This window comes from Xiphophorus hellerii, chromosome 24 (assembly GCF_003331165.1).
Source record: "Xiphophorus hellerii strain 12219 chromosome 24, Xiphophorus_hellerii-4.1, whole genome shotgun sequence".
Lineage (NCBI taxonomy): Eukaryota > Metazoa > Chordata > Actinopteri > Cyprinodontiformes > Poeciliidae > Xiphophorus > Xiphophorus hellerii.
Window position 1 is genome coordinate 4,674,591 of NC_045695.1, and position 25,440 is coordinate 4,700,030.

At 40.2% G+C, this 25,440-nt stretch overlaps 1 protein-coding gene across 7 annotated transcripts in view; it reads right to left on the minus strand.

Annotated features, from left to right (window-relative positions):
* Positions 1–25,440, minus strand: part of LOC116716087 (nck-associated protein 5-like) — a 155,506-nt gene that overhangs the window by 90,621 nt on the left and 39,445 nt on the right. For all 7 annotated transcript variants that reach the window (XR_004338384.1, XR_004338386.1, XR_004338385.1 and 4 more), the window contains one exon: positions 21,447–21,520. Coding sequence is in view for 4 of the 7 variants with exons in the window: in XM_032556871.1 (XP_032412762.1) it covers positions 21,447–21,520 (74 nt within the window). In the remaining 3 variants the exon portion in view is untranslated. The remainder of the gene's footprint in view (positions 1–21,446; positions 21,521–25,440) is intronic.

The window sequence follows — 25,440 nt, forward strand, 5'->3', positions numbered from 1 at the left end:
ATAGGTGCTTCCAAACGTGGACAAAACACGAGCTGCATGGAGTCGAAGCTGTGGCATCAAATCAGGGGGCAGTAGACGGTAAAAGTCCTCGATTGAAACATCACGGGACTTCGCTCTTTAGCTTGTTAGCTTGTCGATCTTTCAGTTTTATTCGCTGGGAAAATTAATCATCAGCTTGAGGTGACTCTGCTGCACTCTAGTGGCGAGAAGCCGTAATGTTGGTTGGTAAGAATCGGAAGGCATTATGGGATATGTAGGTTGTAGTCAATTCGTGCTCAAAACCTATTTTAAGTCAATCAATGGGGCTGTAAAACGGTGGTAGGGGGGAGAGGGCGACATAAAATGACGTAGCCGGCCACATGTGGCCCGCGGGCCTTGAGTTTGACACATGTGCAATAGAGGATCTATCTGCTGCTCATGCAAAACAGTCTATTTTAATCCCATGTGTAATAGTCATTGGGTTAAATCAGTTATATAATGCTGAAAAAGCAAGTAGTTGATGTAAAAATATTCAAGGCTTTTATTTTGAAATGTTCAGTATGCTTCATTTCAGAGGGCCAAACTAATACCACGTGTAACAGTGCTTTGGATGAAAAAGTCACATAAAGCCAAAAACAGCAATTACCTGATGTAAAAATATTCAAGGCTTTTATTTTGAAATTTTCATCAAGCTTAATTTTAAATTGCCACACTAATCACATGTGTAACAATTGCTGGGTTAAATCAGTTATATAAAGCTCAAAAGAGCAATTTCCTGATGTAAAAATATTCAAGGCTTTTATTTTGAAATTTTTGTTAAGCTTCATTTTAATGGGCCAAACTAATACCATGTGTAACAGTGCTTTGGATGAAAAAGTCAAATAAAGCCAAAAAGAGCAATTACATGATGTAAAAATATTCAAGGCTTTTATTGTGAAATTTTTGTTAAGCTTCATTTTAAAGTTCAAAACTAATCCCATGTGTAACAGTTACTGAGTTAAATCAGTTATATACAGCCCATAGCAGCAGGTAGTTCTAAAGGCCAGTTCAGTCCTGATCTGTTTCAACTGAGGATAGATAGAACTACAGCGATGCATATTCGTAGTCCAAACCAGCAGCCAATAGCCTCTTGAGATCCGTTGCTATGGCAAATAATGGTCTCAGCAGGGTGTGAGCTCTGAGCTCTGAGCTCTCAAACACACAATTGTGTGTTTGAGCAAACACGTTTTACTGACAAAAAAGCATTGGAAACAAATCCTTCTTGTTCGGGAACCGTAATACATATTCAAAAAGCGTTTCGAGCGTATGAGAGGGCAATGTGTCTTCTGCGATAGTCCCGAGATTCATATCTGTACCTCACTCAGAGCATTTACAGTGATGAGAGAAAGAAATGTTGTGCCCAGATCTGAAATTCTATTCAAATACATGGGAGAGAGCCTCAGACAGCCTCAGAAAATCCTGTCGCATGACTTTGCTCTGAAGCACCGTGACAGAAAACCGTACGGTCTAGATAAATTTCGAAAACATTTTACCGGAGCAGACAGGCGTATCAATGTCAGGACCGATTTTGATACTAATCGTGCGATATTTGTGGGCGTGATGGCGATTTCAAAAATGATTTGGGCTGAAAAAGTTGTCTTCATCTCTCACTCTAATCAACGAGAGAAGCCCTCTAACTTTAGGAAAAATGAGAAACTTTGGGTCGCTTAGAGGCAAATTGTGGACAAACCGTAACTGGTATCGACGAGCCGTCTTCACTTTCGAAGAGATCACAGACGTATCTACAAAATGAAATTTGAATGGCATTTCTAGGTGAATTTGTGACGACACAGAAAATCCTCAAGAATAGGGTATTTCCAGGATTTTTCCCATTGACTTATAATGGGGTTTTTTTCGTAGTTTTTTGCGAATTATGTCGCCACGTTAACCCCAAATCCCACCAGAAATAATAGCTCCAATGGCGTGAATTTTCTGCACGTTTTGATACCTCATTTGTAGGTGTGCACCCAGCGGTATGAGCCGCATTAACGGTTACGGAAGAAAAATAAAGAATTACTAGAAAATTTCGGAAGAAATTTAGCCGGGGCCTGCCAAGGCGCGCCCGTCGGGCTTGGGCCCGGCGTCGTCACGCCACAAATTGGCGTCGACGCTAAAGAACGCCGCGACGTAATCAGTGGCACGCGGAGAACCGCAAGAACGTTAAGCGAGGCGGACGTGCACCGTTCGGTATGATTTAAAATTTTGTCAAGGCATTTATTTTGGAAGTTTTGTTAAACTTCATTTCAAAGGGCCAAACTAATCCCATGCGTAATAGTCCTTGGGTTAAAATAGTTATATAATGCTCAAAACACAAGTAGTTGATGTAAAAATATTCAAGGCTTTTATTTTGGAATTTTTGTTAAACTTCATTTCAAAGGGCCAACCTAATCCCATGAATAACAGTCATTGGATAAAATCATTTATATAATGCTCAAAACAGCAATAATGTCATGTAAAAATTCTCAAGGCTTTTATTTTGAAATTTTCAGTATGCTTCATTTCAAAGGGCCAAACTAATACCATGTGTAACAGTGCTTTGGATGAAAAAGTCAAATAAAGCCAAAAAGAGCAATTACGTCATGTAAAAATATTCAAGGCTTTTATTTTGAAATTTTCAGTATGCTTAATTTTAAAGTTCCAAACTAATCCCATGTGTTACAGTGCTTTGGATGAAAAGGTGAAATAAAGCCAAAAAGAGCAATTACATGATGTAAAAATATTCAAGGCTTTTATTTTGAAATTTTTGTTAAACTTCATTTCAAAGGGCCAAACTAATCCCATGTGTAAGAGTCATTGGGTTAAATCAGTTATATAATGCTGAAAACGCAAGTAGTTGATGTAAAAATATTAAAGGCTTTTATTTTGGAATTTTTGTTAAACTTCATTTGAAAGGGCCAAACTAATACTATGTGTAAGAGTCATTGGGTTAAATCAGTTATATAATGCTGAAAACGCAAGTAGTTGATGTAAAAATATTAAAGGCTTTTATTTTGAAATTTTTGTTAAGCTTCATTTCAAAGGGCCAAACTAATACCATGTGTAACAGTGCTTTGGATGAAAAAGTCATACAAAGCCAAAAACAGCAATTACCTGATGTAAAAATATTCAAGGCTTTTATTTTGAAATTATTATTATGCTCCATTTTAAAGGTCCGAACTAATCCAATGTGTAACAGTGCTTTGGATGAAAAAGTCATATAAAGCCAAAAAGAGCAATTACATGATGTAAAAATATTCAAGGCTTTTATTTTGAAATTTTTGTTAAGCTTCATTTCAAAGGGCCAAACTAATACCATGTGTAACAGTGCTTTGGATGAAAAAGTCAAATAAAGCCAAAAAGAGCAATTACATGATGTAAAAATATTCAAGGCTTTTATTTTGAAATTTTCAGTATGCTTCATTGTAAAGTTCCGAACTAATCCCATGTGTAACAGTGCTTTGGATGAAAAAGTCATACAAAGCCAAAAACAGCAATTACCTGATGTAAAAATATTCAAGGCTTTTATTTTGAAATTATTATTATGCTCCATTTTAAAGGTCCGAACTAATCCAATGTGTAACAGTGCTTTGGATGAAAAAGTCATATAAAGCCAAAAAGAGCAATTACATGATGTAAAAATATTCAAGGCTTTTATTTTGAAATTTTCAGTATGCTTCATTTCGAAGGGCCAAACTAATCCCATGTGTAAGAGTCATTGGGTTAAATCAGTTATATAATGCTGAAAACGCATGTAGTTGATGTAAAAATATTAAAGGCTTTTATTTTGGAATTTTTGTTAAACTTCATTTCAAAGGGCCAAACTAATACTATGTGTAAGAGTCATTGGGTTAAATCAGTTATATAATGCTGAAAACGCAAGTAGTTGATGTAAAAATATTCAAGGCTTTTATTTTGAAATTTTCAGTATGCTTCATTTCAAAGGGCCAAACTAATACCATGTGTAACAGTGCTTTGGATGAAAAAGTCAAATAAAGCCAAAAAGAGCAATTACATGATGTAAAAATATTCAAGGCTTTTATTTTGAAATTTTCAGTATGCTTCATTTCAAAGGGCCAAACTAATACCATGTGTAACAGTGCTTTGGATGAAAAAGTGAAATAAAGCCAAAAACAGCAATTACCTGATGTAAAAATATTCAAGGCTTTTATTTTGAAATTTTCATCAAGCTTAATTTTAAATTGCCACACTAATCCCATGTGTAACAATTGCTGGGTTAAATCAGTTATATAAAGCTCAAAAGAGCAATTTTCTGATGTAAAAATATTCAAGGCTTTTATTTTGAAATTTTTGTTAAGCTTCATTTCAAAGGGCCAAACTAATACCATGTGTAACAGTGCTTTGGATGAAAAAGTCAAATAAAGCCAAAAAGAGCAATTACATGATGTAAAAATATTCAAGGCTTTTATTGTGAAATTTTTGTTAAGCTTCATTTTAAAGTTCAAAACTAATCCCATGTGTAACAGTGCTTTGGATGAAAAAGTCATACAAAGCCAAAAACAGCAATTACATGATGTAAAAATATTCAAGGCTTTTATTTTGAAATTTTCAGTATGCTTCATTTCGGCTTTTATTTTGAAATTTTCAATATGCTTAATTTTAAAGTTCCAAACTAATCCCATGTGTAACAGTTACTGAGTTAAATCAGTTATATACAGCCGATAGCAGCAGGTAGTTCTAAAGGCCAGTTCTCAGTCCTGATCTGTTTCAACTGAGGATAGATAGAACTACAACGATGCGTATTTGTAGTCCAAATCAGCAGCCAATAGCCTCTTGAGATCCGTTGCTATGTTAAATAAGTTTCACACCAAGGTGTGAAGTGTTAGTGAGACAGCCTGAGAGCCTCAGAAAATCCTGTCGCATGACTTTGCTCTGAAGCACCGTGACAGAAAACTGTACGGTCTAGATAAATTTCGAAAACATTTTACCGGAGCAGACAGGCGTATCAATGTGAGGACCGATTTTGATACTAATCGTGCGATATTTGTGGGCGTGATGGCGATTTCAAAAATGATTTGGGTTGAAAAAGTTGTCTTCATCTCTCACTCTAAGCAGCCAGAGACGCACTGTAACTTTAGGAAAAATGAGAAACTTTGGGTCGCTTAGAGGCAAATTGTGGACAAACCGTAACTGGTATCGACGAGCCGTCTTCACTTTCGAAGAGATCACAGACGTATCTACAAAATGAAATTTGAATGGCATTTCTAGGTGAATTTGTGACGACACAGAAAATCCTCAAAAATAGGGTATTTCTAGGATTTTTCCCATTGAGTTATAATGGGGTTTTTTTCGTAGTTTTTTGCGAATTATGTCGCCACGTTAAGCCCAAATCCCACCAGAAGTAATAGCTCCAACGGCGTGAATTTTCTGCACGTTTTGATACCTCATTTGTAGGTGTGCACCCAGCGGTATGAGCCGCATTAACGGTGACGGAAGAAAAATAAAGAAACTTAAAGAGACGCTTCTCTCCGACAATAGTAATAGGTTCCTGCCATTGCTTTGCATGGCAGGCCCCAACTAGAAAAACAAAATTTCGGAAGAAATTTAGCCGGGGCCTGCCGAGGCGCGCCCGTGGGGTTCGGGCCCGGCGTCGTCGCGCCACAAATCGGCGTCGACGCTAAAGAACGCCGCGACGTGATCAGTGGCACGCGGAGAATCGCAAGAACGTTAAGCGAGGCGGACGTGCACCATTCGGTACGATTTAAAATGTTGTCAAGGCTTTTATTTTGGAAGTTTTGTTAAACTTCATTTCAAAGGGCCAAACTAATCCCATGCGTAATAGTCCTTGGGTTAAAATAGTTATATAATGCTCAAAACACAAGTGGCTGATGTAAAAATATTCAAGGCTTTTATTTTGAAATTTTCAGTATGCTTCATTTCAAAGGGCCAAACTAATACCACGTGTAACAGTGCTTTGGATGAAAAAGTCAAATGAAGCAAAAAAGAGCAATTACGTCATGTAAAAATATTCAAGGCTTTTATTTTGAAATTTTCAGTATGCTTCATTTTAAAGTTCTGAACTAATACCACGTGTAAGAGTGCTTTGGATGAAAAAGTCAAATAAAGCCAAAAAGAGCAATTACGTCATGTAAAAATATTCAAGGCTTTTATTTTGAAATTTTCAGTATGCTTCATTTCAGAGGGCCAAACTAATACCACGTGTAACAGTGCTTTGGATGAAAAAGTCAAATAAAGCCAAAAAGAGCAATTACGTCATGTAAAAATATTCAAGGCTTTTATTTTGAAATTTTCAGTATGCTTCATTTTAAAGTTCTGAACTAATACCACGTGTAAGAGTGCTTTGGATGAAAAAGTCAAATAAAGCCAAAAAGAGCAATTACGTCATGTAAAAATATTCAAGGCTTTTATTTTGAAATTTTCAGTATGCTTCATTTCAGAGGGCCAAACTAATACCACGTGTAACAGTGCTTTGGATGAAAAAGTCAAATAAAGCCAAAAAGAGCAATTACGTCATGTAAAAATATTCAAGGCTTTTATTTTGAAATTTTCAGTATGCTTCATTTCAAAGTTCCGAACTAATCCCATGTGTAACAGTGCTTTGGATGAAAAAGTCATATACGGCCAAAAAGAGCAATTACGTCATGTAAAATATTCAAGGCTTTTATTTTGAAATTTTCAGTATGCTTAATTTTAAAGTTCCAAACTAATCCCATGTGTAACAGTGCTTTGGATGAAAAAGTCACATAAAGCCAAAAACAGCAATTACCTGATGTAAAAATATTCAAGGCTTTTATTTTGAAATTATTATTATGCTCCATTTTAAAGTTCCGAACTAATCCCATGTGTAACATTGCTTTGGATGAAAAAGTCATATACGGCCAAAAAGAGCAATTACGTCATGTAAAATAGTCAAGGCTTTTATTTTGAAATTTTCAGTATGCTTCATTTCAAAGGGCCAAACTAATACCATGTGTAACAGTGCTTTGGATGAAAAAGTCAAATAAAGCCAAAAAGAGCAATTACATGATGTAAAAATATTCAAGGCTTTTATTTTGAAATTTTTGTTAAGCTTCATTTCAAAGGGCCAAACTAATACCATGTGTAACAGTGCTTTGGATGAAAAAGTCAAATAAAGCCAAAAACAGCAATTACATGATGTAAAAATATTCAAGGCTTTTATTTTGAAATTATTATTATGCTCCATTTTAAAGTTCCAAACTAATCCCATGTGTAACATTGCTTTGGATGAAAAAGTCATATACGGCCAAAAAAAGCAATTACCTGATGTAAAAATATTCAAGGCTTTTATTTTGAAATTATTATTCTCCATTTTAAAGTTCCAAAGTAATCCCATGTGTAACAGTGCTTTGGATGAAAACGTCAAATAAAGCCAAAAAGAGCAATTACGTCATGTAAAAATATTGAGGGCTTTTATTTTGAAATTTTCAATATGCTTAATTTTAAAGTTCCAAACTAATCCCATGTGTAACATTGCTTTGGATGAAAAAGTCACATACCGCCAAAAAAAGCAATTAGCTGATGTAAAAATATTCAAGGCTTTTATTTTGAAATTTTCAGTATGCTTCACTTCAGAGGCCCAAACTAATCCCATGTGTAACAGTGCTTTGGATAAAAAAGTCACATAAAGCCAAAAACAGCAATTACATGATGTAAAAATATTCAAGGCTTTTATTTTGAAATTATTATTATGCTCCATTTTAAAGTTCCAAACTAATCCCATGTGTAACAGTTACTGAGTTAAATCAGTTATATACAGCCCATAGCAGCAGGTAGTTCTAAAGGCCAGTTCTCAGTCCTGATCTGTTTCAACTGAGGATAGATAGAACTACAGCGATGCGTATTTGTAGTCCAAATCAGCAGCCAATAGCCTCTTGAGTTCCGTTGCCATGGTAAATAATGGTCTCAGCAGGTGTGAGCTGTGAGTCATACATGCTCAAACACACAATTGTGTGTTTGAGCCTACACGTTTTACTGAAAAAAAGCATTGGAAACAAATCCTTCGTGTTCGGGAACCGTAATACATATTCGAAAAGCGTTTGGAGCGTATGACAGTTCAATGTGTCTTCTGCGATAGTCCCGAGATTCATATCTGTACCTCAGTCAGAGCATTTACAGCGATGAGAGAAAGAAATGTTGTGCCCAGATCTGAAATTCTATTCAAATACATGGGAGAGAGCCTCAGACAGCCTCAGAAAATCCTGTCGCATGACTTTGCTCTGAAGCACCGTGACAGAAAACCGTACGGTCTAGATAAATTTCGAAAACATTTTACCGGAGCAGACAGGCGTATCAATGTCAGGACCGATTTTGATACTAATCGTGCGATATTTGTGGCCGTGATGGCGATTTCAAAAATGATTTGGGCTGAAAAAGTTGTCTTCATCTCTCACTCTAAGCAGCCAGAGACGCACTCTAACTTTAGGAAAAATGAGAAACTTTGGGTCGCTTAGAGGCAAATTGTGGACAAACCGTAACTGGTATCGACGAGCCGTCTTCACTTTCGAAGAGATCACAGACGTATCTACAAAATGAAATTTGAATGGCATTTCTAGGTGAAATTGTGACGACACAGAAAATCCTCAAAAATAGGGTATTTCTAGGATTTTTCCCATTGACTTATAATGGGGTTTTTTTCGTAGTTTTTTGCGAATTATGTCGCCACGTTAAGCCCAAATCCCACCAAAAGTAATAGCTGGAATGGCGTGAATTTTCTGCACGTTTTGATACCTCATTTGTAGGTGTGCACCCAGCGGTACGAGCCGCATTAACGGTTACGGAAGAAAAATAAAGAAGAAGAAAGAAACACTTTCTCCGACAATAGTAATAGGTTCCTGCCATTGCTTTGCATGGCAGGCCCCAACTAGAAAATTTCGGAAGAAATTTAGCCGGGGCCTGCCGAGGCGCGCCCGTCGGGCATGGGCCCGGCGTCGTCACGCCACAAATCGGCGTCGACGCTAAAGAACGCCGCAACGTAATCAGTGGCACGCGGAGAATCGCAAGAACGTTAAGTGAGGCGGACGTGCACCATTCAGTATTATAAAGTAAGTATATCAGCTAAAATCAGCAGAAACGCTAATGTTAGCGTCATTGCTTTCATCAGTATGTGGGAAATCACTAGGATATTTTCTGTAATTGATTTACTCCATTCAGTATACTAAACATTGCTAAAAAGTAAAATAAATAGCTAATAGCTTATTGAAGCTAAAATGCTAACGCTAATGAACCTTGCATTGAACTGTTTAGTAACAGTTCAATGCTCATAAACTGCAGGAAGGCAGTTCATTAGCATTTACCTAATGATTGTCACAAATATAAATTTTCAATAATGCACACACACAAAACATATCACAGTTTAAAAATATATATTGACCTTATGTTAAAGATTTCTACAAACTTTTTACAGGTAAAGTTTACAATGAACCAAAATTACAACATTTAAAGAATACCATAAATTTAAGAATCTAATGTCTCTGCAATAAAAAGAAATTGCTATCTTTTTTATTTTTAAACAACACCTCATATTGTTAAATAACTGATTTTATGTATTCAAGTTTTAAATATTACATTTGAGTTTGCATGGATGTAAAATTACTGCTCAGTTTAAAAATTACAGTATTTTTAAACTGAGCAGTTTAAAAATATGCTCAGTATTTTTAAACTGCTCAGCTAAACTTCGCTCTTTAGCTCGTTAGCTTGTCGATGTTTCAGTTTTATTCGCTGGGAAAATTAATAATCAGCTTGAGGTGACTCTGCTGCACTCTAGTGGCGAGAAGCCGTAATGTTGGTTGGTAAGAATCGGAAGGCATTATGGGATATGTAGTTTGCAGTCAATTCGTGCTCAAAACCTATTTTAAGTCAATCAATGGGGCTGTAAAACGGTGGTAGGGGGGAGAGGGCCACATAAAATGACGTAGCGGGCCACATGTGGCCCGCGGGCCTTGAGTTTGACACATGTGCAATAGAGGATCTATCTGCTGCTCATGCAAAACAGTCTATTTTAATCCCATGTGTAATAGTCATTGGGTTAAATCAGTTATATAATGCTGAAAACGCAAGTAGTTGATGTAAAAATATTCAAGGCTTTTATTTTGAAATTTTCAGTATGCTTCATTTCAAAGGGCCAAACTAATCCCATGTGTAACAGTGCTTTGGATGAAAAAGTCAAATAAAGCCAAAAAGAGCAATTACATGATGTAAAAATATTCAAGGCTATTATTTTGAAATTTTTGTTAAGCTTCATTTCAAAGGGCCAAACTAATCCCATGTGTAACAGTGCTTTGGATGAAAAAGTGAAATAAAGCCAAAAACAGCAATTACCTGATGTAAAAATATTCAAGGCTTTTATTTTGAAATTTTCATCAAGCTTAATTTTAAATTGCCACACTAATCCCATGTGTAACAATTGCTGGGTTAAATCAGTTATATAAAGCTCAAAAGAGCAATTTTCTGATGTAAAAATATTCAAGGCTTTTATTTTCAAATTTTTGTTAAGCTTCATTTCAAAGGGCCAAACTAATACCATGTGTAACAGTGCTTTGGATGAAAAAGTCAAATAAAGCCAAAAAGAGCAATTACATGATGTAAAAATATTCAAGGCTTTTATTGTGAAATTTTTGTTAAGCTTCATTTTAAAGTTCAAAACTAATCCCATGTGTAACAGTGCTTTGGATGAAAAAGTCATACAAAGCCAAAAACAGCAATTACATGATGTAAAAATATTCAAGGCTTTTATTTTGAAATTTTCAGTATGCTTCATTTCGGCTTTTATTTTGAAATTTTCAATATGCTTAATTTTAAAGTTCCAAACTAATCCCATGTGTAACAGTTACTGAGTTAAATCAGTTATATACAGCCCATAGCAGCAGGTAGTTGTAAAGGCCAGTTCTCAGTCCTGATCTGTTTCAACTGAGGATAGATAGAACTACAGCGATGCGTATTTGTAGTCCAAATCAGCAGCCAATAGCCTCTTGAGATCCGTTGCTATGTTAAATAAGTTTCACACCAAGGTGTGAAGTGTTAGTGAAACAGCCTGAGAGCCTCAGAAAATCCTGTCGCATGACTTTGCTCTGAAGCACCGTGACAGAAAACCGTACGGTCTAGATAAATTTCGAAAACATTTTACCGGAGCAGACAGGCGTATCAATGTCAGGACCGATTTTGATACTAATCGTGCGATATTTGTGGGCGTGATGGCGATTTCAAAAATGATTTGGGTTGAAAAAGTTGTCTTCATCTCTCACTCTAAGCAGCCAGAGACGCACTCTAACTTTAGGAAAAATGAGAAACTTTGGGTCGCTTAGAGACAAATTGTGGACAAACCGTAACTGGTATCGACGAGCCGTCTTCACTTTCGAAGAGATCACAGAAGTATCTACAAAATGAAATTTGAATGGCATTTCTAGGTGAATTTGTGACGACACAGAAAATCCTCAAAAATAGGGTATTTCCAGGATTTTTCCCATTGACTTATAATGGGTTTTTTTTCGCAGTTTTTTGCGAATTATGTCGCCACGTTAAGCCCAAATCCCACCAGAAGTAATAGCTCCAATGGCGTGAATTTTCTGCACGTTTTGATACCTCATTTGTAGGTGTGCACCCAGCGGTATGAGCCGCATTAACGGTGACGGAAGAAAAATAAAGAAACTTAAAGAGACGCTTCTCTCCGACAATAGTAATAGGTTCCTGCCATTGCTTTGCATGGCAGGCCCCAATAAAGAAACACTTTCTCCGACAATAACAATAGGTTCCTGCCATTGCTTTGCATGGCAGGCCCCAAATATTGAAGGGGGTCTTCCGCTCTAATTTGATCAAAAATGAGCAGAGTTGTTGAGCAATGGCTCCGGTCTGCAGAGCAACAAAGACACTTCCACGGATCAGGGTTGGGATTAAGAGTGAGTGTGTGGGTTTATACTGGAAATGCTAAAGTAATGAACGGCTCCGTGCATATAAGCGCTGCTAAAGCCTCGGCATGGAGTGACTGCATTGGTGTGCTGGTTGTGGGTATGTTTAGTCAACAGTAAAGTGGCGTAACAATATGAGTCCACGTCGATTCTGCAGCGTCTCTGATGTGCTGAGTGATCTGCTGAGCTCATTAAGGCTCCGCTTATTGCTCTGCCAGGGGTGTCGGTGACATATTCCACTGTTTGGAAACACACGGCCGCCCACACAGCCAGCCTGGCTCCACCACTGTCACACAGACACACACACACACAGACTGAGGCCAGCATTCCACATGGAGGAGGTACAGGGAAGGAGACAGGACGGTACTGGGACAGCGACTGGAGGATTGATATGAATTTGGAATGTTGCAGAGGGTGGTCTGAGATAATGGGACACTGGTCATGGGGGTGTGTGATTGTGTGTAGGCAGGGAACAAGCAAGTGTCAGCACCTTTGAACCAGTGAAAGCGATCTTTCTGCATGTAGCTGGCATGTTCTCCCATGACTGCTAGCTTAGTTGGTCTCTACATTGTCCTTAGGCGAGAGTATGTCTCTATGATGGACTAGCAACCTAACCAGAGTGTACCCCATCTTTCATCCAATGACCACTGGAGATAGGTACCATGACCCTGCATGGACAAATGGGTCATGGTTGATGTCCAAAACTATGCCAAAGATTTGAGTTGTCAATAAAATGTTCATATGTTGCTTCTAAGCAGGCACACAACCTTGTTATATTTCTGTATTCTGCTTTTGCTTGAAGTGAAGAAAAGTGTAAAACTTTCACCCAACATCCTGCTGGCTGAGACGTATTTTCCTCAATGGCATTAATCTCCTGCAGCTTGATCACAGATGAGTGATTCTCCCTGCCCTCCGCATCCCCCCATTTGATATCTCTGTCAAATGTGTGTGTGTTTTCACTCAGATATTCATCACTCAAGAGGAGAGCAGAGTGCTTTGTTTGGCACCCCAAAGACGATTCTGACAAGAATTTGTGATAAAGGAAGAGGTAACCTGTGCTTTCAATCCGTCCAGGAGATATGGAGCTGTCAGGCAGAGAGGGGTTTAGGGGGGAAAGGGGTGGGAGTTATGTCTACATCAAGACAAGCGGAGGAAATGCCAAACTTTGGAGAGGCAGCATGTTTGTTTACCCAACAGAAGGAAAATCGCTAAACATCCAGACTGATGCAAATTACAAGATATCTGGTGGAGCCGCTCCAGAGATTACTGCATGCGTGTTCATGAGCGGCTGAATTTGTGTGTGTGGTAACTTCTTTGTGGCAAGATGAAGTGTGCGGTACAAGAAAGGCGATAATGTGCTCCGGTCATGTTTCATTAAGCAGGGTGATGGGGGGGCGGGATGAGGCAGAGGATGACGGAGGTCCAGCGAGACTTTGTCTTCCTCTGCCTGGATCTCAGGAAATGCCTTGAGTCATTAATGGCTGGGAGGAGATGGATTAACACGGACACCGCTAATCTCTAATTAAACTCAGATATCTTGAGGATTCCTAATTCCTGCTGTAGTTATATGTAACAGAGAGTGAGAGGAACCATAGTCTGAACTGGACTATGAAGAGGTCTGACAGTGGTAGTATGTTAGACACTTGAACTTTATATGACTTAAACATCGTATCTTTTAAAGCTCCAAAGATTTGTGTTGGATTTCTACCCAAACAATTAATATGCAATTATTGGTCCCTCTTTATTTAACACCAAGAGCATCAGATGTAAAAAAAAAAAGTCAACCTTTCAGGGAATACCACAAACCTCTTCACCAGGTTGTACTTTTGTAGTTCAGGCTTTTTTGTACCCCAACTTTTGAAGCCATGTCCAGTTTCAGCTTAATTTTGTGCCAATTCTTACCTTCCTTATCGACATTTCATCCCCTTTAGAGCAGTGTTTTCCAACCCTGGTCCTTAATGCAGGGCAGCTCAAACATGCCCTGTTTTAGAAGTTTCACTGGTTTGAGACACCCGATTCAGATGATTGCAGTTCAATAAAAGCCTGTTAAAAAGCTATCAATTGGAAGCTTGTGTGATTGAAGCAGGGAAACGTAAAACAGGCTGGGCAATGTGACTTGAGGACCAGGGTTGGGAAACCCTGCCTTAGAGAACCAATGGCTTTCTCTAACCTCCCCAGTAATCTGGTACATTAAAGGACTCAAAGCGTAAAGTAATAAAGTCAACAGAACAATTAGCAAACAAGAACCACAGACTTTCAGAAACTAGAGTTATTCTACCAAAAGAAGAGTCAGTAAAACCTGTTTTCATTCTTCACCTTTTCCCAACCATTTTGTTGTTGATTTCACACATTTTCAGCCTCTTCCTGTTTCCAATGAGAGCGTGGGGGGCCCTTGGGAGGCCCTGAGCCCGAATAGCGAGGATGCAGCCACTGTGACTCCCACCAGCCAAAACTATCAACAAGAACAGCACACGCGCTGGATCCTGCTTATCACACACTGAGGATGTTTTTACAGAACACCCATTGGTCCAAACAGCTGCTTCAGCTTCAATAGGCCTCAAATACAAAAACCCAAATCAGAGGATCTCAGGTTAATAGAGTGTTGAGGCAAACCTGCATTCAGCCAGACACGCTGAAATCAGATTAAAACTTTGCCATTCTCCATCAGTGTGTCATTAAAGCGCAAATTCTTCCCACAAGACATCAAACAAGCAGCTGATAACTCATTTTAAGGAAACCCAACAACTGTAATTACAGCAGGGATTAAACGAGAGCCCAGTGGAATAAAAAAAAAGAAAAGAAACGGCTCTTAAACACGGCTAATTTCTTCCAGGAATGCAGACAATGCTCTATTGAGTCCTAAATCCGAGAAAAACATGTCGCAAGTTGTTTCAAACCCAACATATAGAAGCTGCGCAACCACTAATCACAGAGGTTTTTTTCTGTCTGGGAAACAACGGAGCACACACATCTTTACATGACTGCAGTTTAACAGACCTGCCTTTACTCTAGAACTTGTTGTAATTTCCGCTAAATTAACCCGTAAGTTTGTACATTAGCTGGAGAAACCGACTAAAACATTTATTCGATTAATCAGACTCCATAAAACTGGTTGATTTTCTGGGCCATAGAAAGTACTCCTGGCTCAGCCTCCATGATTAACTGAGGAAAAAAATCATTAATAAAGCTAATGCACCCATTAACTTTTATACTTCCTCAAAGTTTATTTTATAAAAACTATCTGGACTGTGCTGTTCAAAGTGCTTTGGTTCCCACTGACTGGCTGTTCGTATCAATAAATAACAAGGATGTAAAGGACTGCAAACTCAATGCCAGCAGAAACATCCACACACACACTGGATGTTTATTCACTTTTATTGAAGGAAAAATCAATATGGTTGTCATATTATACTAAAATAAGATCCTGGAGAGTCAGAATTTCTAAACCCATTTTGCCAAATTAACCTTATTTTGATGAGTTATACGTTTAAGAATGATTTTTGAGTTAGTTTGCTACTGTATGGAAACTGAGTTGATTTTAAAATTAGTGTTATGAAGCCCAATATAAAAGACAACTGAGCAAACAGTAGATATTGGTAACAAACAGACTGAGTATATTTGGTTCATAAAAATGATTTTATCTCTTTTTTTGTTTGTTTTTAAATGAATATTTAACAAATCCTTAATAAACCAAACAGCGTGGTGTGTTTGTGTGTTGGGGAGAAGCAGCAGCATGCATGGGAATGCCAGGCCTGCCTCTGAGGACGACCTTGAGGGAGCATCAGTAAAAGGCTTCATTAAGCCGTTCGATTAACCTCTGTCTCTCCTGAGCGCCGTAAAAGCGAAGCGGCACTCTGACGGCGCCCAGACGGCGCCCATGAATCTTCGGCTGGCGGCATTTAAGGGACCGCCGAGGAGTGGGCTGGAGGGCGAGGAGACCCCCGGCTAGCTGACCCCCGGCTAGCTGCCGGTAGCTTTAACGGGGGCGTTTAAGCTACCGTTTAACGCCAGCTAAACGGTAGCTGGTGTTAATTAGAGGAGGCGAACGCTGCTTCAAATTTAGCGCCCACAAGCTTTAATCAAGCTTTTCATTAGGAAAAACCCAGAGAGGTTCCTCCAGCAGCGGAAACGACTTCCTGTGACTGATCCTGTCAGATATCCGGGGCTGGGCCGTAAAGCGACCACCAGCAGACGGGTTACACTCACTTCCCAGGCCACCGCGGCGCTCTGGGTGCAGGGCTGCTCCTCACAGCCCAGTGGGACCAAACCAGATCAGACAACTCATCTAGCTAAAGCAGCAAACGCCCGGCGGTCGCCACGGCAACGCACCAGTCCTGGTGGGGAACCCGGTCTTTATCAGGACCGGCCACGGAGTCGAGTTATGGACTTTTCATTTGACTCAAACTGGCTCATTGAATCATTATTCATACTATATGCTCACACATATACATGTTTTACTCGAATTCTAGCTGAATTCTCTGACTTTTATTCATTAAAGATCTATTAAGCAAAATTTACATTTTGAATGTTCCTACATTTGGATTTCTGCTGCTTCTAAAATCAGCCCAAGCACAGCCATCTTTGGCAATAAGTTTATGTTTTCTTTTTGAGTGTCTGGAAAAGAAGACATTTCAAAGATTTCAAGAGTGTAATATCACAAATTAGCAAACACTGCCTGTAATCTAGCAACACGTTTGGTCAACTGGTTTCCCATACGCTGTACAACGGCTGCTGGAAAAGACACAAGTTTTGTTGTCAACTTGCCATGTTGCATTCTGGTTGGTTGTGCAGGAGGCTCCACTTTTGCTTTTCAAAGACGAGTACTTGTACAATTGTGTTTCTGTTTGCAGCCTTTTTCACAAACAAGTGTAAACAATGAGTTGGGGGCGTGGCCAGGAGCAGATTGTTTGGATTTAAAGTGGCAGAAGGCCCTTAAACAGCTCAACAGGGGCAGAACTCAGCAGACTGAAATCTCATTATCTAAGAATGATTTTGTGGAAAAAAAATTTAACGAACATGTTTTGTCATTCTAACATGAATAAAAATTCATGTTTTTATTTTCAAATTCAACTCTGCACTCCTTTGTGTTCACTCAAATGAAAACTGATAAAAATGTGAGGTGTCTATGTGTTTGTGTGGCACAGTAAGACGAGTAGAGACTGGATCGAGGTAATTAGTGTTGATTAAAACGATTACGGCCTGAAAACTCCTGGATTAAGAGATTAAAGGTTCTGTGAGAATTTGGGTCAGAAGTGGCCCCAGCTCTGGTTCTGACCAGAACAGGATGAATGAGCTGAAATATTGATCTGTTTGACGCCAAACGTCTCTAGTTTTACCTATAATCCCTGTTGGAAGAAGCTCTGACCATGATAGATAGATTATTGATCAGCAGATGTTGTTTGGGCTGCAGCTGGTTGCATTTCCAGCTGAGGCCCCGGTCCGCCAAGTATCCGTTCTGCTCTGCTAGGTGTGGAGGAGGTTGAACTGGGCACGTGAGAGCTGGAAGAGCCCGACCCGGCAGCACCGGAGCCTCTGACCCACTAAAAACAAGGTCAGAATCAGGAGCCAGCTCAAAGCAGGGACACACCAGCGGAGGAAAATATCCAATCTGCATTGTTTTAATCCACTGAAGATTACACAGTCACGGTGGCTTGACGCAGCAGCCTGCCAGAAAGAGGTCATCCCGGCCCGTCATGCTTTTCAGCCATGCTGGCGCTTCCATATGCGTTTGTCACTCAGCACAAGTCTCCAACAATCACCATACGTCAGAAACTCAAGTCAGCAAAGACAAATGTCATCGTTTCGCCGTTAACTGGAGCAAACACATGATGAATACCCACAATCCCCAGCGCAACCTTCCTTGGATGTTTTTGTCTGGTGTTGCCAAATTTGGATCTGCTCCGTCTGACGTTGACACGTCGCTGTGGAGCTTTTGTGTGTCTGATGAGGTTGTGATGGCACTGAATGGAGCGGGCGGGAGAGGCCCAGATGGGTCCCACTGGGGTTTTGTTCTCCATCGAGCAGCGATGCAGAGACTCCGTCTGAACGGGCTTCACGGCAGAAGAGATGGCACAGATGTTCTCCATGCTCAGTCAGAGCTAAAGGAAGGGACACTAACAGGGATAACACCTACAAACCGTCCCTTTCCCCGGAAATCTGGAATTTCTTTGCTAAAACCAGAAATTAAACCAACTCCATGACTTTTTCTAGTCCTAAAGTTGATCAACAATTGGCACCAGAAAAGGAACACACTCTGAAATCTCTCGTGGAAATCTAGAACTATAGTTGCGCAAACCAAATAAAAGAAGAAACACTGCAACTTCCCCTGGAAATCCAGACTTCCTGTAGATGTCAAGGTAAAGTACCACAAAAAAGGAACCAAATATTTCAAAGTTTTACAGTTACGTGGACAAAAGTTCCAGAAAATGAGCCAATACTAAAATACTGCATGGAAAAGTTTGTAATTTCTCCTAGAAATCTCTATTTACTAAGCATCTATGCTTGCATCAATATAAGTTACAGAAAAGCCAACTAATCTGCAATAACTCCTGGAAATATACGTTAGAAATTTCCTTAGGTATAAAATTACTTAAACTGAAGTACCACAAAAATCTCAGAAATGTTTTTGAGCTTAAACTAAAGGGAAATGAACAATTCTCCTAGAAATCGATCAAGGCAAACTTAGCAGAAAATGGAAACAATTCTAAAATATCTCTACAAAATCTTGAGTTTTTAGATCTGAAGTTGTGAAAAAAAGCCCCAGAAAAAGAAACCAACTCAGACATTTTTTTTAACTGTTTTAGATCTAAAATTTTGCTGAATAAAAGACTGAAGTTTCTTGAAGAAATCTACAGTCTAGATTTAAAGTTGCTTAAACCAGAGTACTTTAAAAATGAATTCACTCCATAATTTCTCGTGAAAATGTAGATTTCTCCCAGATCTGAAGTTGTGTAAAGTCATAATCACCTTATAGGTGTTGTCTACTAGTGTGAAAGGGGCCAATAACACAGCACAATGAGTGACATGAATGCCCCAGGTCAAAAGGTCGTGGCAGAAGGATGCGGGGTACTGGAGGAATGCGAGGGCTTCTCTTTCAGCCCTTGACGGATTGATGGGGCCCATATTCCTAGGGGTGGAGAGAGACATGGACGGCGTAGAGCAAAGTGCCGCCTAATGAGGGAAGAGGCTTTCTTTTTCACACGACGTTGTGTTTTTGCCGAACAAAAGCCTTTGTGAAGTCGTTCATCAGCGTCACTCCGTCTAAATCAAACAGCGCCGGAGAAGAAACGGGAACAAACCCTTCGTGGTTGGTATGTTCTGCTTTTTTCCTAAAAACTGCGCATCAAAGACTCGTGGCTTTCAACGCAACGACAGTGGGTTTGTTTACTACCTCCGATGTGATTGCATCTCAGGAGCGCAGAATCTCCTTACAGAGGTGTCTGCCACCGCACTCTGAAAGACAAAAGCAGCTTTGTAGATAGCACTTCCCTCTAGGCAAACCAGTTTAGTCATGCTGTGTCACACAGCACCATCATGTTGGACCCCTGGGGTCTGCAACAAGTAGGCACGGAGAAAGTTGTAGAAGACTTTAGTCTAAAGAAGAATGTTTTCAGAACACTACTCAACTCCTTGGCCTGAGTTACAGACTTTACCCGGAGGAAACCTTCTTCCATTAGAGAAAATAACTCCAGACACAGGACTCTTACTTCAACACAATCTTTCCAGCCTTTGTGAAGGATACCATAGGTTTCAGACACAGAGTCATGAAGGTTAGGAACCTCAGTCGCAGCATGGACGATTGTATACCTAAAGTCAGTCTGGCTTTAGTGTTAGCTTAGATCAACAGGACCATGAAGCCAACTTCCACAAGACCAAGGCCAATTAGATGAAGATTACTACCTCAATTTACCTGAGGGTGTCCCCCCAGAAAACCTGCCAAGCCTGGTGGCAGGGGCTGTAGGGCATCCAGCAGCCTATTGTGTTATTGAGTTAAAAAAATGCTCAAAGTGGACAGAAAATTTGAAAATATTACTTGTTAATTATGTGTTATTGGAGGACTTTATTAACAATACCTAAACCCCAACTATAAAGTCTTAAAAAAAAGGGAAACATTATTAAAAGACAATTACTATAAAAGTCAATTATTTGCACATCAGTTGTTTTATACTAATATGCAGTAAATAAACAAACAATGTTTAGCCTGGTGGGGGTGCAAGTAAAGCCTGGTGGCCCGCCAGGCTTCTAACACACTGGGGGAAACCCTGTACCTCTATAGGACTCTCCACTGACCAGGAATCAGTGGATATTCCTGGTGAACTGTTCCATTCCCCTCAATATACACGGATTCACTGGCAAAAACTAGTCTGTTGAATTAAATCTAATTCAAACTGTGTTTTTCTCCAAAAGCAGCCCAAGTGTGGGATTGTCTGTGACCAACTCAGAAGACTTAAGTATACGTGTTGCCTGTGTCTAAACAGACCCAAATAAGGAGAAAAATAAATCAAAATGCAAAACATAAGAGTTCCGAGCGAGATTTGTATGATTTCATTGGGTAAGATCTGAGCGTTTCCATCAGGCGTTGTGATGGAGGTAGACATCTGTCATCTGCAGTCAACCATTGGGTTTACTACACACTAAACAAGAACACCCAGTTGCCCTAGAGTGGGGGAATAATTAATTTTAGAGGTGCCAGACGATGGTATTTGCACCTCGGTTGGGGGTCATTTGTTGCCTTCTGTTAAGGGATTTATGGATCTGTCTTTCACTATACTAAAAAGACTCACGTTACCTAATAAATTTAAAATTAAAACGTTGTTATTGATGGGAGTCTTTGGGACTTCCAGCGATGCTGTAGTTCGGTCTAATGGCTTGGTACAAGTTCATGGCTATGAAAGCATTTGGTCTGGCAGTGCAACCGCAGGTCAGCTCATGCAGAAACATTCTGGTCATTCTAAGTAGCCATTAGGTCACAAAGGGGGTCCAGAAAGCAGGGCACCAATGACTTCAGGGTCATTCCTTTACACATCGCTTCCTTTTTCAGGGGGCTGTCCTGGCCTGGTAAATGGGCTGGTCAGCGGTCATCCACCCCCTCACCGAGCCACCTACCCTGAGACCTACATCCCCTTCTGTCCAGCCCCCGGCCCTCTCTGCTCACTCAGGGAGAAAATTACTTTGAGCTGGGGGACACAGCTCCATTGAGATGGTGAGAGGTTGGTACAAAAGAGGGCGAAGTTTAAAAAATCGTCTCTTTCTTCTGTCGTCATTGGAAGAGCCTGGATGCTCGGAGCACGGAGGGGACAAGGCCGTTGGATTGGCATCTCCATAAGCTCTTCATTCCCATTGTCTGGACAAATCTGCTCCAATAGCTCCTCCCTGAGAAACGTCCCGCTTGACCCAACTGCGGCTTTGTCTTCCACTTTCAGGGCCTTCCGGCAACAAAGCACATTTCTCAAGCGGAGCTACAAAGCTTGTCTGGCTCTCAGAAGCAGGTGACATTGTCCTGCTGGTCAGGGATGGATTACATCTTCCAGCAGTAAAACATCTCCTTACCTTCGGACATTTCGCCGCTCCTCCTCAAGCTGCTTCAGGAGCTCGTCGATGCATCTGTTGGCGTCCATGTACTCCTGTCAGGAAGAGATGAGAGAGGTTTATGCGCATTAGTAACTTTTCATTCATCCTCCTAAATCACGCTGCTAATGGAAAGTCTTCTGGAACGGGGGGTGACATTAGGGTTCCTTTCTTTGACAGAGCGAATCCAGAAGCAGCTTGGCGCAGCGTCCAAAGCCGGCCCCAGCTGTGTAATGTCATTCGGGAATAGCCCACACCTACAAACTGTGCGCTACCGAGTTACAGGAATGAGCTACAGCTCAGAGCTAAATGGGGAAAACAGATGTGAGGACTTCTGGTCTTTGGCCTAATGATTTGCCTTTTAGTGGTCTGGCTGTATAAAACAGACGCTGGGGCTGTTAGCGTTAGAAAAAGGCCACCACATTTCAAACATCTGGCTTTTCACACATCCAGTCAGTTGTGACTCGATGCTGTCACAGCCGTCCAGCCCAGGTTTGGGACTAATTAATTAGACGTTTGCTTGACGCCTCCCATGGGTGAGTGGTTATCTCGGGGGGACAGATGCTCGCCATTGATTTCTGCTCATGAGAAACTGGAGAGTCCCGTAAAGAAATCGCACTCTAGTAGAAAAAGAAAACACTCATAAAGCCTTTATTTTTACATTTCCTGCAGCTCCCGCGCCTCAGCTACTTCGCCTTGCTTTCAGTGTCAGCTGCCTAATTAGTGACTGGCAAAAAATAACTCCCTGTGAACTCATTTTTTGAAACAGAATCAGCAGGAAAACAAAACCCAAATGGCAACAGCACATATTGAGTTTTCCTGTTGTAATTCATCAGAGACACCAGGGTGCATAAACTACTGGGTTCAGATGAGCATACTGACAGACTGTTGTCTTTATTCCCATTTTGGTGTGGCGCAAACATATTTTCACATAGTTATTTTCTCCAATTGTTACAGGAAATAAACGGACTTTGACAGGCTGAATGGATTCAAGGGTCACCAGCTGTAAAATCTCCAGCTACTCTGAAAAGCATATTTTAATTGGAGTATTGAGAAGAAGGGAGATTAAATGCATTCTTAAAATACTTTTAATGAAATAGGTGAAAAGGAATTTGACTTTAACAGACAGTAGTTGAGATTTTCAACATTTATAGATATTGTCAATTTTCAGGTCCTGAAAGCTCATATCGTTCATATTTAGTCCTTTATATCAAAATGTTGCTCCACATTAACCTGCTGCTTTTATCGTAGATCAAGACCGCCCAACCCTTTCTCTTTCTTATCTGCCTGGGTATTGTAAAGCAGGAGAACTAGCATTAAGCAAACAAATGTTAACATTTTTGAGGTGAAAAAGCTGTGTGTCAGAAGAAGTTACAGTTGGTTAAAAGAAATAAAGCCTTTTAGCCATAAAACTACACATGCTCTTGTCACATATACCATATCAGTCCACAGACAGCGGTTGGAAGTAGTCAAGCTTTCCGACAGATCATGCCAACTAGAAAAAGCACATCCTACTGGAAAACAGGGAAAAGCCCCAGCCTTTTCTCGCAGCCTCACCTCCTTGGCATTTATTTTATCCGATCCGATCTGTGACCCTTCAGCTGGATTAACTGAGCCTTTTGGAAACAAGACGATGCCCACCCATGCACCATGACCTAATCGTAGCTAAATATTCAGAGTGTTAGGGTTTTGCAAGGCTCCAAGAATGTAGCTGGCGTTTTCACATAAAAAATCCAAGTGGGAGGTAAAGCAGATGTGTGGAGGGTAAATAATTTGCCTGGAGTCATGTTTGGGCTCATCCTGACCTCTGAGGCCCGACTGTACTTAAAGCGCTGCTGTTATCACTCCATGGGCGTTTTTTAACCTGTGGCCCTGAAGGCAAACTCTCACTAGGCCAGATGTTCTAAATACAGTAAGTTTTGTCTGCTTCTCCAGGGCTCCGTCTGAGACCGCCACTCCAACGCAGTCATCACCCAGCAGCTTCAGCCGGTGCCAGGGGAACATGCCAAAGACCCGGACCCCCTGCTGAGTGAAGGCCCAGCTGGGCTTTTAACCAAAACACAACAACAGATCAATGCCTCGCTGCGTGGAGTGGAGTTTGCCAATATATGTCTAATAGCTTCTGAAAAATGACAATGAAACGCTGTTAACTGCAATCCATCATGACTTTTCAGGCTAATGCGACACATTAGCCTGAAAAGTCATTCATGTTAGTTCAGAGCAGCAGCCTAAAGCCATCTGGTTGTCTCTTAGTGCCAAAATGTAAATTATATGTAAGCCCAGTGACCATCAACTAAGTTAACAAGGATAAGAAAAGAGTTACAATCAATGGTGCAGAAAATGTAGTAAACAAAACATATTATGAGAATGAAATCACTATTAAATTAGCCCTCCTAGTGCGATCTTCAAAATGAGCATGGAAAATGTCATGGTCAGGCAGAGGGGATGCCAAGTGTTGTCCCGTCAGACCGTCAGTTACTGAAACCACTCATCTACAAAAAAACCCCCAAAAAACAACTTGTAAAACGGCACACAGGGTTGGTGAAACCCTGCCGCACACAGGGTAAAAAAACTCATGGGGTCTAAATGACCACATCTCTTATTAGACCGCCAAAGGGTTCGGTGAAATTCGGACTAAATCAACCAATCAGAAAATGAACAACTCAGCAACTACAAGCAGCAAAGGTAAAAAAAAAAAACTAAAAAAAAAACTCTGTAGATTTCAGAAGTACAACCTGTAAGTTGTAGTATGTCAAACATGACATAAAGTACAATAAAGTACCCTTTAACTTACTTGCAAGTTCAAGGAAAGCACTAGAAGGGTAGTCTGGTAACTCCATAAAACTATCTAGGTGGTTCATATAAAATTATGGGATAACTATGGGAAACTACTACTACTAGATACTACTATGTTTCCAATCAAATGTTGTGTCAATTTTGAGTAAACTTTTAAAATTCTACCAAAAACAAAATGCAAATTAGGCATGTTTCCATGTACTGGTTTGGGTCGAATCAACCAGGCAGTACATTACCAGTCTGGTAATGTCTGGAAACAGGAAGTAGAGATCAGAAACTAGCATGGACCACACAGAGTCCTCCCCTCAAAGCCAGAGGTTTAAACTTAGAAATGTTTCAGCATTTTGTGCCTCTGGTAAATTCTGGTAACGTACAGGAAAGTGCAAGAACTTAATCTGTTAGTAAAGTACTGGCTGGATTATGGACACTTTCTAAACCGCAGCTTGTCATAACTTATTCTCATTTAATTAACTGAATCTAAATAATCTGTTTGTTTCCATAGATAGCGTAGTGTTTCTGACAGATAAGTCCTAAACATTTATAGGAAGTGTGATCCTTTAGCGACTCCAGAAAGAGAACCTTGAGGGCGAAAGCCCCGAGTCTAGGGAAATATTTACAGGCCACATCAAAGCGCAGCAAAGCCGGGTAAGTCTGTGCTGTCATCAGGCAGACCTCTGCTAATGACAGGGCACTGAAATAATCCTCAGCACACATGGAGGAATGCAGGGAATGCCGCACGCCCGTGGTCATGTGAGAACATCGGGCGTTTAAAGGTGGAGATTTAAGGCAGGACTAGATGCATGTAATGCTGCGCGTTATATCTTCAGCCGCGCATTATTTCTGACGGCTTTATGACTCCAGTGAAAGCCACACCGCTCCCCTGAGGACAGGTACTGCTGCTCAGACCACAATGAGCTAAATCCACTGACCCGAGACTTTATGGAAGGTATATTTCTTCGGACCGGTTCTCCAACAACTGCAACGAAGCAGTTTGGCACCAAGAGCGCCGACCGTAATCACAGCTAATGAATAGGTTGGAAAACAGCTTTATGTCATCTGAACTGGATGTAGAACAGCATTCCTGAATTCAGTTGAGAAAGTTGTGATTCAGGTCCACTCCTGTTTACAACATTGCATCATTGCTTGCAGGACTTAGCTTGGGACTGACTTTAGATGCTAA